This window comes from Taudactylus pleione, unplaced genomic scaffold (genome assembly GCF_031769625.1).
Source record: "Taudactylus pleione unplaced genomic scaffold, aTauple2 ptg000198l, whole genome shotgun sequence".
Classification (NCBI taxonomy): domain Eukaryota; kingdom Metazoa; phylum Chordata; class Amphibia; order Anura; family Myobatrachidae; genus Taudactylus; species Taudactylus pleione.
This window is the reverse complement of record NW_028284600.1, coordinates 10,800,454-10,815,494: the sequence shown is the minus strand read 5'-3', so window position 1 is coordinate 10,815,494 and position 15,041 is coordinate 10,800,454. Positions and strand designations below refer to the sequence as shown.

General features: G+C 47.7%; 1 protein-coding gene across 1 annotated transcript in view; it reads left to right on the top strand.

Moving 5' to 3' along the window:
- LOC148518858 (alpha-2-macroglobulin-like protein 1) overlaps positions 1–15,041 on the top strand; it is a 208,252-nt gene that overhangs the window by 141,247 nt on the left and 51,964 nt on the right. Inside the window, exon 22 of the mRNA XM_088476975.1 lies at positions 10,398–10,524. Coding sequence (XP_088333101.1) covers positions 10,398–10,524 — 127 coding nt within the window. The remainder of the gene's footprint in view (positions 1–10,397; positions 10,525–15,041) is intronic.

Sequence of the window (15,041 nt, the reverse complement as noted above, 5' to 3'; positions counted from 1 at the left end):
CCCTACACACGCCCCCTACACACGCCCACTACACATACATCCCCTTCTCATTGGCCACTTCTGCACACACCCATCCCTACATGTGTATTTAACAAGATCCAGTCACTTGCCCCAGTAACCTCCATGAATAAGGCAACACGCCGAAATGCGTTGGAGAACCCACACCTACCACCGTCTACTCATCCAAGTCCACACTCTGCTCAGCTATACTATTCCCCTAGCTGCACGCAGGGTGGTGCGTCACAAGGAGCCGCCAGCACCTTCGGCGAGCGGCACCCCCGCCTTGTGCACACACCACTTCCGGCGGGAACTCGGTGACCTCATTGTCAGGAGCCGCGAGCAGTCGCCAGACTCTACACCGGTCTGCCCCGCCGGCACACGCGGCACATGGTTCGGCCGGCAGCGCGCCTCCCGCACCTCAGAGCCGCTACCCCACCGATACCCGCCCTCTACCCGGGCACAGGCACACCCGGCTTCCATCAGCACTCATACCAAGCTCCCACCCCCGGTCGTCCCGCCGGCACACGCGGAACCTCCACTCCGGCACAAGCGTGAACACCGATCCCAGGTGCCACCAGCCCGTCAAAGTCCGCTCACCCTACCGGGTACAGACACCGAGCTGACGCAGACATCTCCAGTCTGCCATCAAGAACGCCACCACCATCACCATCAGCACGTGGCATAACCGCTCCAAGAGATACAGGACAGAAACAACAGTCTACAGCCACAACGCTGCACAACAGCCAGAGACTGACGATCATCATCCCCATATCGCAACGCCATCCAAGGCACCTACCGGTAGGTAAGTTGCACATTGTGTGGGACGCCGCCACCACACCCTCCACTACCACTTTGCCGGGCGTTAAGACTGTTGACCAAAGGTCCAGCAGGGATTCCGTGCTGGTCAAGAACTGCATGGCAAGGAGCCCCCTAAAAGGGTCCACCCACCTTCCCCCCCGTGCACGCATCTATCCACACCCCCTTACACCCCAGGGTCAATTGTTTCTCAAGCAGCACTGTGCCTACCCAAATAAAGCTTTTGACCCAACATTACCGACTCAGTCTCTCTTTTAGACATCCCGTACACACCCACACGCAGCACACACTCCTACTTCCCACAGAAGAGCGCGCCTCACCCCCCTATTACAGGTGCACAGGTGTATTCATTACATTTTAAAAGATCCACAGGTGGAGATAATTATTTCACTTGTGATTATGTGCGGAGACCTGGAAAACATGCACTGTTTGGGGTACTGAGGACCGAGTTTGAGAACCTGTGCTGTAGGAGATCACAAGCAGGTCCGTAACTAGGGTGGTGTGATGGCACAGGGCACTGCAGGGCAGGGGGCGCTGTTTGGGCCTGTCAATTTTCCTGTTTATTATCATTCTCACTTGTAGCTTCCTCTTCTTTTATCCCCAGCATCTCCTGTCCTCCCCTATCTCTTCCCTGGCCCTTCCCCATGAGGCCATGGCCCTTTTTCAGGTGCACTATTTTATGTCCCTATTTAAAAAATGGGGGGAGGCAATGCTCTCTTTGGCACAGGGCACCAAAAAGTCTAGTTACGGCTCTGATCACATGGGCTGGAGGATGCCTGTTTGTGTGGGAATGTCATCACCATATAATAGATGTTCAACCAGACTCGTGCCTCCTGTGTCACCTCCTGCTCCCTGTCTCCCACCTGCCCCTGTATTACTCCAGCCTCTTGTCCCCTGTCACTGCAGCCTCTGTTCTTTCCAGGTAATCCTGTGGCCAATTAGGACCTGGGTGCAGAACACAGACGGTCGGGGGTGCATCACACAGAGAAATCGGGGTACAGTGCACAGAAGAACGGGGTGCACTGCAGAGAGGGTGGGATGAGCAGCACACAGATTAGGGGTGCAGTTTACAGAAGGTTGGGTGTGCAGTGCACAGAGGGTTGACGATGTGTGGAGCACACAGAGGGTTGGAGAAGCAGCACACAGAGGGTTTCAGCATCATTTATAAGATCACAAATGTCAATATAATGACATCTGATGTTCAAGACATACAATATAACTGCACCATAGTATATACATTTTGTGGGAAGATATAAACATTACCACTTCTGAAAGTGCCCTTAATGACAAGTGAGGTCAGAGATCACTTTACAGAGAGTAGATGCCAAAAAAAGTCACTCTGTCTGGGCCATACAGTACATGCCAACTCTCCCTGATTGCTGCTATTTCAGGGAGTCTCCCTGACAATCTCCCCTTCTCCCTGAAGAGTCCAGCAATCTTCCTGATTCCACCTTACCTCCATTATGTAGCAGTTATATAAAAAAAAAACCCAGAGAGATATACTTTAAGAATTACATGTTTATTACCTCCAAAACCTTTTACCAACCTTGATTAGCTTTCTTAACTTAACTACAAATAAAGACACAGACACCATAGCTTGGATAAAAAGGTCACAGCTTTTAATTATAATTGAATCAATCAACCTAACCAGGGTGGCAAAGAGACGCTGCAGACTCAGTTCTAGCTATTAACTTACTCCAAAACTGATGGGGACGACTAAGACAATTCCCCTTCTAGACACACTTAAACTGCAAGGGTCTCACTTTCCTCCTGGGCCAATCCGAGGCGTTTCGTGCAAAAACGCCTGGGTCCCCCCGTGCTGAGCAGGACAAATTCGCCAAATACATTGAGGGCAAGTGCCCACACAATTATCTTGCGCCCCATAAAGCCACTGAGCTGCAGCGTACTCCCGCCAAAACCAGGCCCTAAAAGAGGCTGGGCGCCACCCAAAGAAAACTATCTAAGAAAAGAAAACAAATCCTTAACAAACAGACTCATACCCAGAGCATTAAAATGAACACCATCATGACGGAAGAAACGTACCAAATCACCCTCCAAAAAGCCGTGACTCACAACCAAACTACCAAAATACACAACATGCTTAGTCACCGCAACATCCACCTTCCTTCGCGTTCTATCCAGAGCACCAAACTTTCTCACTCCTCTCCACATCAAACGGGGCGTCATCTCTGACCATACAATCTGAACAGACGGCCAACGCATGCGAATCGCATCCAAAATCTCGTGCAGACTCACAATTAAACCCACACCTGTAAGCTGACCGACATCATTCCCACCAATATGCAGGACCAACCAGTCGGGTACCCCCCATTTTGTCATAGAGGAAACAATTAGAGCTCACACAGCTTCCACCCACAAACCTCTTACTCCAATCCAACGCACCAAACGACCACCAAGAGGTAAACTATCACCTCGACCCGAGACATGCTTCTCTGCCCAAAAAATATATGAATGGCCAACTAGCCACACCTGGCCATCTTCCTTCGCCAACACTGTAAAAGAAGAAAACCTTGCCCATGAGAAACCACACCAAACCTGACTCAAACAACACAACTTAGTAACAACACACAGCAACTAACTAGCAGGGATGCAGAAAAGGGGGATAAACAGGAACCCGAGTGAAGGAGAAAAACTAAAAAAACCTACCCGTGAACCAAATTGGGCCAGGTCATGGCTAACAGGAGGAAAAACGAAAAAATTCGTTCACACCCCCAATTGTTGAACGCTAGCCATTCAACGATTGGTAGGTAAGCAACGTTTTCGGGTTATTGCAAGGTGCGCATCTACAACTTATTGCAACGCACATATTTCTTGTAACTCCCTGACTTCCAACGCCCCTCTTTTTGGATGTCCGAAGGAGATGCCCCCGCAAGCGCCGCGCAAGTGGCTGCCCCAATTCGGAACAAATGGGTGCCATAGTCCGAATGATCCAATCCCAACTCTGCTAAACCTCGCTTGAAAACTGCAGCGAACTGAAACCTTGTGAGAGGCTTGGTATCTAAATGTACCAACCACTGGAACCCCCCAGCCGGGTGCACCATCATGTACTGGGATGCTAAATGAACTGGGCAAATATAACAATCCTGCTGTTGTGGAAGTGTTACCAATTTTCCTCTGCTAGGCTGATCCGTTTTAGAGAAGCGAAGTTTGCAAAGCACTGCTGAATCTCTAAACACAATGTCCTTGAACAGCAGTCCAGAGGACACAGACGCTTTATTAACCGCTACTAAATCGCTGACCCTGAAAGCACCAAAAAATGCAGCAGAAAAAGCCAAACGGAAAAGAGAAGCCTCAATCACATCAGTTGGGTGTCAACCGGCCGAGCAGGAACCTCCCTAGCCCAACCCTTAAGGGCCTTAGTCAAAAGGAAAGATTTGGTTGGGTCGTGTAAACCCTTCAAATCGCAAAAAAAGGAGATTCCTGACAGAACCGACCCCACGTAGTCCCTGGACTTCCCTTGCTGATATCTCTCCAAAACAAAGGAGGAAAGCAACTCCTTCGGGGACTTACCATTCGAATCAGGGCGCGCGCAGTAACCGCTCCATTCCCGCAATGCAGCTGAGTATTTGCGGAGAGTCGATGGAGCGAGCGATTGCATCGCCAAAACCTCTAAGCTGGCCTGATGATCTTCCACACAAACGAGGGGCACATCAAACCAACAGCAGAAGCAAACGCTCAAATTGAAAACGAGATAACGCGTCTGCAATCTCGTTAACAACCCCTGGCACGTGACGAGCTCGGAATCGAATATTGCCCTCTAAACAACGCAAAATTTAATGACAAAGCAATCGCAAAACTAACGGAGAAGATGATCGCTGGTTATTGATGGCGTGAACCACCCCCAGATTGTCGCACCAAAAAATTACCTTCCGGTTACTAAGTCGTGCTGACCAGAGTTCAACGGCAACAACAATCGGAAAAAGTTCTAAGAGCAACAAATTACTTGTCAGGCCTTCTTCGCACCAAACTAAAGGCCAAGCAGCAGCACACCATTCCCCATTGAAAAAGGCACCAAAACCAGACGAGCCAGCCGCATCAGTAAAAAGTCGCAATGATCCATTTGCCACCGGAGGAGCCGGCCAAATCCGTTCACCATTAAATTGAACCAGAAACCTGGCCCAAACACGAAGATCATCTTTTATCTCCGCCGATAAACGGATATGATGATGCGGCCATCTCGACCCAGCAGTGGCCCTCTCAAATTTTCAACAAAAAACTCTGCCCATGGGAATTATACGACAGGCAAAATTAACGGAACCCAACAGCGACTGAACTCTACGCAATCTAACCGTGTCTACTGCTAAGCAAGCCGCAATCTGTTCCAGCAATCTGTCCACCTTGTCTTTCGGCAACCTACAACAACCCACAATCGTGTCTATCTCAATTCCCAAATATGATAAATGAGAAATGGGACCTTCCGTCTTGTCGCATGCAATGGGAACACCTAAAACACGAAAAAGAGCCTGCGCAGAAAAGAGGATGTCTGCACAGATGTTGCTCTCTCCCAGACCCATAAAGAGAAAGTCATCCAAATAATGCGCAACGCCCGCCTGTCCAGTGCCGGCTCGAACACATCAATGGAGAAAAGAGCTGAATTTCTCAAAATAGGCACAGGAAACTGCGCATCCCATAGTCAAACATTTGTCAACAAAGTAACCGGATTCTAACTTGAAACCCATAAATTGCATAGCGCCTGGGTGTAACGGCAATAAACGGAAAGCTGATTCAATATCTAATTTGGCAAGCAGAGCGCCGTGTCCAAAACTGCGTACCAAAGCCAAGACCTCATCAAAACCTTGATATTCTACCCTACAAAAACTATCCAGAATAGCATCATTAACCGAACCGCCAGCTGGGTATGACAAATGCTGAATCAATCGAAACTTGCCCGGCGCCTTCTTGGGTACCACACCCACCGGAGATATACAAAGGCCCTGCAAAGGAGGACAAGGGAAAGGACCCTCCATCCTCCCAAGCAGGACTTCCGCTCCCACCTTAGCCGGCAAACCTCTGGGTAATCCCTAGCCGAACGCAAGTTCCAAGTGGCTTGAACCCATCAAGGGCCCATTATTGGCAGCGAAAAACCGGACGAAAAACCCTTTAACAAAAACGCAGCATCCTCCTTGTGAGGATATAACTCTAACCAGCGAGCCAGTGCAACTAAACAAATAGGCAAATTCGCCTTAAGCAGCTCATTTTGACCCCTCAATGAGATCATGTGTGGCACTAGCAAGCCCCCGACGGCAATTCTTGGCGGGATGTTCTCCTCCACAGAGACGGCAGGAGTGTCGAAAACGACAAGACGACCCCTGTGTACACCGGGAGTCGTTAAAAGAAAACCATTTACCCCTCATCACACTAGTTGCTCCCTGTTTACTAGGAGGATATCCCTTGCGAGGAGGCATCCCATCCAAGGGGGGCCGACGCTGCTGCGAGACCTCCAACCACACCTCCACGTCCTTTGCTTCAAAAGGAATAATCATGCTACCGTCATGCTTCCGTCTAAATTACACGTCATATTCCCGCCATGCCAAGGCCCGCGAACGGACAAACGTGTCAAGAACTAAAAAAATATATTTCACTATTTAAAATGTTCATCCGCCCGCATCTCCAAATAGCACGACGCGAATACGAGCATGCCCTTCAACCAAGTGGTGAAACTACAGAAAGCATCCTCACCAATACCCCCCGTCTTTTTGGCTTGACTAAAAGCTTTTTTCATATCATCAGTGAGTGAAAAGAAATCGACAAATTTGCCTTTGCGAATTCTCCCCCTCTCACTTTTGCACAAACCCCGAAGAACTGCTGTGTTTGCACAATGCACTGAATCTGCACCTGCCGCTACAGTAATTTGCTCAGCAATTGCACCTTGTAAATTCGCACTACTAGACTTCTTGGCTAAACGCTTTGCAACCATTCTAGCTATTTTACGCAGGCGTGCCGGGGAACCAGAACAATGAGAAGAAGAGGAAGAGTCAGAAGATGACGAACAAGACAAATCATGCTCACCATCACCAGAAGGATCCGGAACCGCTTCCTCGACTTGTCCCCTCGGAATGGCTGGATGGTCCAAAGCAGAGTGCACAGCGGGAGCCGCGAGCACTCGTGCCCCGCTGTGGCAGCGGAAGGGTCAACCACATGTGGCTGCACCTTCGGCAAGGGGCGTCCGCCGGATGCTCCCGCCGGCGGGTTCAATGCAGAGCACACAGCGGGAGCCATGAGCACTCGCGCCCCCGCTGTGGCAGCGGAAAGGTCGACCACATGTGGCTGCATCGTCAGCAAGGGGCATCCACTGGACGCTCCCGCCAGACGGCTCAATGCAGAGCACACAGCGGGAGCCACGAGCACTTGCGCCCCCGTTGTGGCAACGATGGGTCAACCACATATGGCTGCGCTGTCGGCAAGGGGCGGCCGCCGACGCTCCCGCCGGCGGGTTCAATGCAGAGTATACAGGGGGAGCCCCCGCTGTGGCAGTGGAAGGGTTAACCGCCGCGTGTGACTGCGGCGCCGTCAAGGAGCGTCCATCTGGGGGGGAGCAGAGCAGCCTCCACGTGGGGCCGCCAAAAGAGCAACCCCAGATGAAACAACGGGACCCGCTGGAGGAGACGGGGAGGATGCGGCTGTGGGAACAGCAGGAGGCATGGCCGCTGAGGCCGACAACCCGCTGGTAGGTGAACCGGGGGGGAAGGGGGACGTGGGGAAAGGACGGGGTGGGGAAGGGGGGTGCCCAGACGCGCTGACGTTGAACTGAGGGGCCTGGCATAATCTGCCAGCAGACGGGGGGGGGGGGGACGGAGTGCTTGGGACGAGGCATGGTAAAATAAATCTGCTTAATGCACACAAATTTGAACCAAGAAACAGGGGATGATACTTAGCCTGATCCTGTACGAGAATCCTGCAAAAGAGGCTGAACCACATGACTACGTTCCCCTATATAGCTTGTTCTAACCACTCCCCCAAACAATATGACTGGGCCCTGATAGCATCTGACCACAGCTGACAGCTGTCATTCAACCCAATCCATCAGTAAAAAACAAGTAATCTTAACTCTCCTCAATCCTATTCATATTTCGTCGGCCATAAAATGGGATTATTAGTATAATTTCCCTTGATTGGGTAGAAGGACAATGAATTCTATGAATAAATGTGTTTTCTGAGTAGTATCAATGTGTTTTTATCAACAAGTAGCTCTTACTAACTGTTTTGTGGCTCAATTACATTTGGATGTAAGTCATTATTATGACACGCCTCCCAGATGTTGCAGTACACGCCCACTTTACCGCTGCGCTCATAGGCATTGCTATCACAATCTCCCTGAAATGCATTTTCAAAAGTAGGTAAGTAATGTCTGGGCAGACCTCTTCAGCCATTTGCCCATCTATCAGCAGCTATTCCTTCTGTAACACACGTTGTGATCATTTCTGACCTGGGCTGAAAGTCTGTAAGGAAGCAGTCTCACATTACACCCACTGCTGCTATCACAGTGCATTCCTGTCTTTTCTGATGTCTGCAGTCACGTCTGAGGTGTGCAGACATTGGCTAAGCTGCACAGTTCAGACATACACACTCTGCTCTGCCCCATATTGATAACCACAGGACCCTGACCTCCATTACTGCAGCTGCAGACAGGGAGGCTGAAGGGGATAAGGAAGGTGAAGAGCAGCAATGTGAGGGACAGATCAGTTCAGATCTGCATTGCCATTGCACTTTAGTAAGGCCGCAACAAGTCAGCCTGCAATATTTTTTTTATTATTATCCCCGACGTAATGGCCGCTTCAGCCCACCTTCCAGCACTCACCTGTTCCATCTCCTGTGCAGCGCTGCGAGCAGAGGATGCTTCTGGGCTGGGCTCTTCTCTTGCTTCTCCACATGTGCGCCTCTCACTCATAGCAGCCCTGGCAGACAGACGGAGACATAGGAGGGCGGGGACCTGCCACTGACAGAAAGCTGAGCACACATCAGAGAAGCAGGGAAACTGACTAGCACATTGGGCTACTCCAGAGAGTCGAACCTTGATTGGTCATGATGTGTTGCACATATGACAGATGGTGACTGTGACAGCACCTGTCAGCTTGCCCCTTGAACAGCACTTGACTACGGAGGGGGGCAGTGCCACCCGTTTAGGCCCTGGCTTCTACCTACATGTTGTTTAATTTTTACATAAAATAATAATAATAATAATAATTCACTCGGCTGACAGGCGGCCCCACAGGTGTCGGCCCATCGGTAAACTTCCCGGTGAGGTTAGTGGACAATCTGCATGTGGAGGTAAGCAGGTCTGTAATGAGCAGTGCACCCCTCAGCCAGTAGCAGATCCAAGGAGAGGGGGCACAATCCGTGCGATCACTCCTCCCTAACCCCCCCCACACACACACACACATCAGGTGCAGGCAAGGGAGACTACTGTCGAGCTCAGCGTCAGCAGCCTCCCTGGATGCACTGCAGCCCAACATGTGTTGGGTTTGGGGAGAGAGGCTACTGAAAGATAAGAAGGGGGGGTGGCGGATCCAGGCCCATCCAACAAGCCCAAGCCCGGGTAAACACAATCTTTTCCCGAATTGTGTACACTGCTCTTTTATTTGCAGGTAATTTATGGTACTAGTTAATTCACACATGGCCGTAACTAGCAGTGCGCGAGTGGTGCCCTGGGCGTGGCACTGTTGCTTTGCTTTGGAAGCTTGCAGGTCATACAGCCACTAGGAGTGCCCTGAGGACACCATGGGGGTAATTCAGACCCGCTCATGAGCAGCAGGATGCTCGCAAGCGGGTCGATGTTCCCCCACTGCGCATGCGCACGACGGAGGAAGCTCCGTCGTGCACATGCGCAAGACCTGGTGAGCGATGGGCTCTCCATCACTCCGGGTCTCGCACCAAAGGGGGCGTGCTGTCGATGTTGTTTGACAGCACGCCCCCTTTGTTGGGCGTGCCTGCCAGATGGAGGCGTTCCCATGGGAACGCCTACCGTCTGAAGCCGGCCCCACTGACATCACTAGTGATGTCAGTAGGAGTGATTTTGGCTCTGATAGAGCCAAAATCACTCCAGGGCTTGCGGCAGTGAGACCCTACCACAGGGTCTCCGTCGCAAGCCCGATGGTAGCGATGGTCACGACCATCGTGACCATCATCATGGATGCTCGCATATGCTGTGGGTGGTCACCCACAGTTATGCGAGCGGCCAGGAGGCCGCTCCATTTTCAGGGAGGAGGGCCCTGATTCAGAGCGAGCGCTCTGGTCAGAGCGTTCAGCTCTGAATCAGGCCCCATGTCCATACTTCCCATTGCTGGTGGCCCTGCTCCACCAGCACATCATCATGATGTCATGCTCTCAGGGGGTGGGGGTTCCCTCTTACAGCACTGTATCCAAATGCTTAATTATGTTACAAAAGTTTTATACAGAAGATAAACTAAGCATTACTAAATGATTCTGATGATGTGCTAAAAAAATCTCATCATCATCTAGGTAGCATAATTACTAGTGCATTAAAAATGAGCATCAAACAATCTTAAACAAAATATTTTAAAGTCTTGTTTGTTTGCTTTTTTACATTTTTATCTTCACAGGTGCAAATCACCCTCCAATCTACCCAAGAGTTAGAGCAGACACCATGTGCAGACTGTCAGTATAGCAGCTGCTTGTGTGCCGATGAGAGCAAAACCTTCTCCTGGAGCCTGAAAGCTTCTAAGCTGGGTACGATGTGATCCTGTAACCCATGGTTGGCGCTATCATAGTCTTTGCTGCTGCTGTAGCAACTTTGGCTATAACCAAGAAAAGAGCAATTTCCTGGTTGTTTCAATATACTATACTTTATCACACCTTACCTTTGAAAAAAACAAATTATTACTCAGCAGGTTTAGAAAAAAAAACTCAAAACTGTTCAGTATTTTACTCTAAAGTGCACACATTGGGTCTGATTCAGATGTGGATGCAATGGCAATATTTACGTTGCTAAGAAATTATCGGCCGACTGCGCATGCGTAGTGGCCCCACTGTGCCCGTCCCAAGATACATTAGCAAGTGATTGACATTCAGGGACTGGCTAGGGTCGTTTTACAGAGCGTGGCTGTAAAAATGCAGGTGATCATGGCCCTTTTCAGGGTGTGTCTCTGCATACTACTTCAACCACATATGCAGAAACCATGGCAACAGTGTCTCAATTCCCGCAGCCATTCTATGCGACCATGGGATTACTGAGATGATCGATTATCAAAGGATCTGCAACCAGTGCTGCAAGTTTGTATGCACTGGCTGCAAAAATGCTGGTGGGCTTCCCAATACATTTCCAGGCAGCTGTATGCATTAACATTTATTAGCACAGCAGCTGTTTATAGGATCACAGCTGCAATTACATTAGCATATACATCTAAATAAGGCCCAATGTTCTGTCATTGGAGTACGCTGTTGCTGGACGATCACTAACCTATAACATGAATGTATTTGTAATCCACAGTTGTAAATAGCAGAAAGCTTAGCATCTAATGCTGTTCTTTACTGATTCCAGAGAGCAATAGCTTTGGTTTTTGAATGATAAGGAACAATAAACACAATTCCACTTGCAATATATCTCAATTATCTTCATCACTGCACAGTAGCAATAACTCAGATCCAAAGTGCTCTTTAACTCAGCTCAGCATTAACACAAAATGGCTGCCATTCTTTACACTGACAAAATCAGGCACTGGTTCTCTAGTAGCTCAAACAAGAACAATATCTGTTTACTCAAACTCAGGGGGTCATTCAGACCCGGTCGCAAAGCACCAATGTGTTTGCAAAAAGCTCAATGGGTAGCCCTGCGCACACGCAGTGGCCGCACTGCACGTGCGCAAGCCCCGGAGCGAGAGAGAAACTCTCTCGCTCTGGAGCTCACAACAAAAGGGGTGGCTGTCGATGTTTTGTAGGCGGGTCGGGGGGTGGTTTCCAAAACAGAGGCGTTCCTTAAGGAATGCCTACCATTTTGTGGGTGGCCGCACTGACATCATCAGTGATGTCAGTGGGGAGCTTCCTGCTCCATCAGAGCAGAAGCTCCCTGGGGCTTGTGAGTGCCCAGACCCAACCTTAGGGTCTGGTCGCAAGCCCCGATGGTCGTGATGGTGATCACCATCGCGACCGTCACCCTGGTCGCTAGGTAAGCTGTGGGTGGTAACCCACAGCTTAGCTTGCGACCAGGAGGCCGCACCAAAAAACAAGAAGCGCCCGCCCTCATTCAGAGAGAACCTCAGAGTTTTGCACAAGCAGGGATTACACAGTACTTGAAATATAGCATATATCAGGATCTGTCAAGTAATTATCCGTATCTCTCATACACTATCACAATAGCTCTGTAACAGTTCTCAGTAGCTATCAAACAGTAGGGACATCTCTGTTTTACAGCTTTTATACTCACTCACAGCCTCCATGGATCTCATCCGTGTCTCCCAGTGCTGACACACTGTCTCTGGCTCTCAGTCTCAGTTAGCATTTATGCTGCGGTCATTCAGTGCACCCACTTATGGCTATTCAGTGGCTCTGTCACCTGACCACTTCAGCGATAATGCTTTGCCCAGTATCTTGTCCCACACAGGAGACCTGCGGCAGCTCTCCCCACTCTGCACTTCACTCCTTGGCATCTTCCAGTCTCAATTGTGCATGTGTAACCACAACCAGACTGTCCTATTGCTGACTTGTCTCAGTTTTGGCATGTAAGGACTTCACCTTGTAGTGGCCTCCTATATTGCACTGTCTTTTGGCTACTGTCAGAGTCAATGGTTTCACACATGTTTACAAATAGGCAATAAACACACAGAGATACAGTAGAGGGGCCTCTGGCTGTCAGTATTTCTCAAACTGCATGCATTTTAAGTTATCTTAAACAAAACAGAAAATAAATATGACCATGCTTGGTTTTAACCATATTGTGCATGGTAACAGCTCCATGGCAGTATTAATGCCATACTGTACAACATCATTTCACAAACTCTGTCATTACAGTCCAGGTTTTTAGAATATCCATTCTTGAGTCCTGATGGTTAAACATGGATATCCTTAAAACCTGGACTGTAATGGCTCAAACATGGATATCCTTAAAACCTGGACTGTAATGGCTCAAACATGGATATCCTTAAAACCTGGACTGTAATCGCAGAGTTTGGGAACCTCTGTCATATAAGTATACAAAACAGAAAGACTTTTGCATTACACTAACAGTAATGTACTGCAAATCTCTGTGTATCTAGCAAATAAATACAAGGGGCTTTTGTTCATATTTTAAACAAAACATTTAGGGGTCTTTTAAGCAATAGTGACGATGTTGCCCAGAATATTATGGGGCAACATTGTCACGATTTTTTATCAATTATAAATATCAGCAATATTTTTAGCAGGGACAGTGGTTGCGGTAACACGCTGTCCCTGCGATGTCACAGAAGGGATTGTTTTCGGTTTCCAAAAACAATCCGTTCTGTTTGTTCCTCTGTGCATGCTCAGTCATGCGCTCGGGAGCAGTCTCCATCCTGGCTTCCCGGTGACCGCGGAGGGGTAAGTACAGCTCCAGCCTGCCAAAATTGATTGATATGTGTATACAGGCTTTATACTAGCCTGTATACATGTATATTTATATGCTTTTATATTTAAAATGTTTATATACATTTTAAATATAATAGCACATAAATATACATGTATACAGGCTAGTATAAAGCCTGCATACACTTGTCAATCAATTTTGGCAGGTTTAAAAGGCTCCAATTGGCTTTAGCTGCCGGCGATCACCGTGAAGCACAGATGGAGACTGGGCGGGTTTACCAGATGCTGCAGGGACTTATGGGAAAATTTCCCTCTGTCCCTACAGTTTTCGGGAGATTTAAGGCATTTTCTTAATATACGCCATTCTGAGATGGTGTTATATAAAGTAATGATTTATCGAGTGATTTAACACTTTTTGCTATGCTGAATAGCAAAAAGCATTAATGCACTGTAGAGATCAACGGCTGATCCCTACAGTGTGGTATTCAGCGAGATGGGAATTAGTGGAGAAGATAATTGCGTTATCTTCTCCATTATCCCATTGCTGAATAGGATATTTACATAAAAAATACAGAAATCATAGTTTCCGTATTTTTCTGTAAAAAAAATCAATGCTGAATAGACCCCTTAAGCTTGCAGTCCGTCATCCAGGCACCACAACTCGCCTTTAAATTTCAGTTAAATGCACTCACTTTGTGTCATTTGTCTGGCCAGATTATAAGAAGGAGCCATATTTAGGTGGCAAAACGTAATACTTAATAGATCGTTCAATCAAAGAATCATTATATAAATAGGAACACAATATTTTAAGTTATAGGTTCTCAAACTCCAGTCTCCTCACAGAATCAAAAGTGAAATAATTAGCTCCACCTGTGGATCTTTTAAAATGTGTCAGTGAGTTACGAATAAACCTGTGCACCTGCTGGGTGACCTGGAAAATAAAAACTGTGAAGTCCTGAGGACCAAGTTTTAGAACCTATGACTTTAATTATGTAATATGGGACAACTTTAAACTAAATAATATTTAGTAATTATAGTACAATTCAAGTTTTATTAGATGAACAAAATAAAATGTAAAAAGTATAACGGAGACAAAAATGATTAAATTGGGATATCTTAATTAATTAATGAAATAAGCACCAATTCTTGAAAACTTGTTACACTAGACATTCCAACATCCACATGCTTCCATCATTGATTGTTTTTAAATACTGCATGGCCCCAATTAACAAAATACATTTATTGTCCTCTTTAATTAATTTATTAAAAAATGTCCCCCTTATATTTTTAGAATATTATGTTAATTAAATAAAATGTATTCTTATTTTAATATTTAGGGCCATATTCAATTTGGGGTGAAAACCCGTTGCGTAATTTTCACCGATTTAATTTTTTCCCCGTATTCAAATTTAGCATCTTTTCGCCGGTATGAAAACGCAATGCAATGTAATAGGCTAAAAAGTTTTGCCTATAAATACCCGGCGGAAAAAAGTGCAGAACTGGGCTTTGGGGTGCAGAGGTGCGGGAACCACTCTGTACCTTTGTACACCCCCCTTGACGCAAACTGCGTCAAAATTTTTTTTTTTTCTTGTTATTGCAGGTGCTTGGTGAAGGTGCGTTTTTTGGTGCACTTTAGAGCTTCAATTTAGTGATTTTGAACTATGCTTGCACCCAATTTCATGTACCCCAAACTTGATGGGACTACTTAT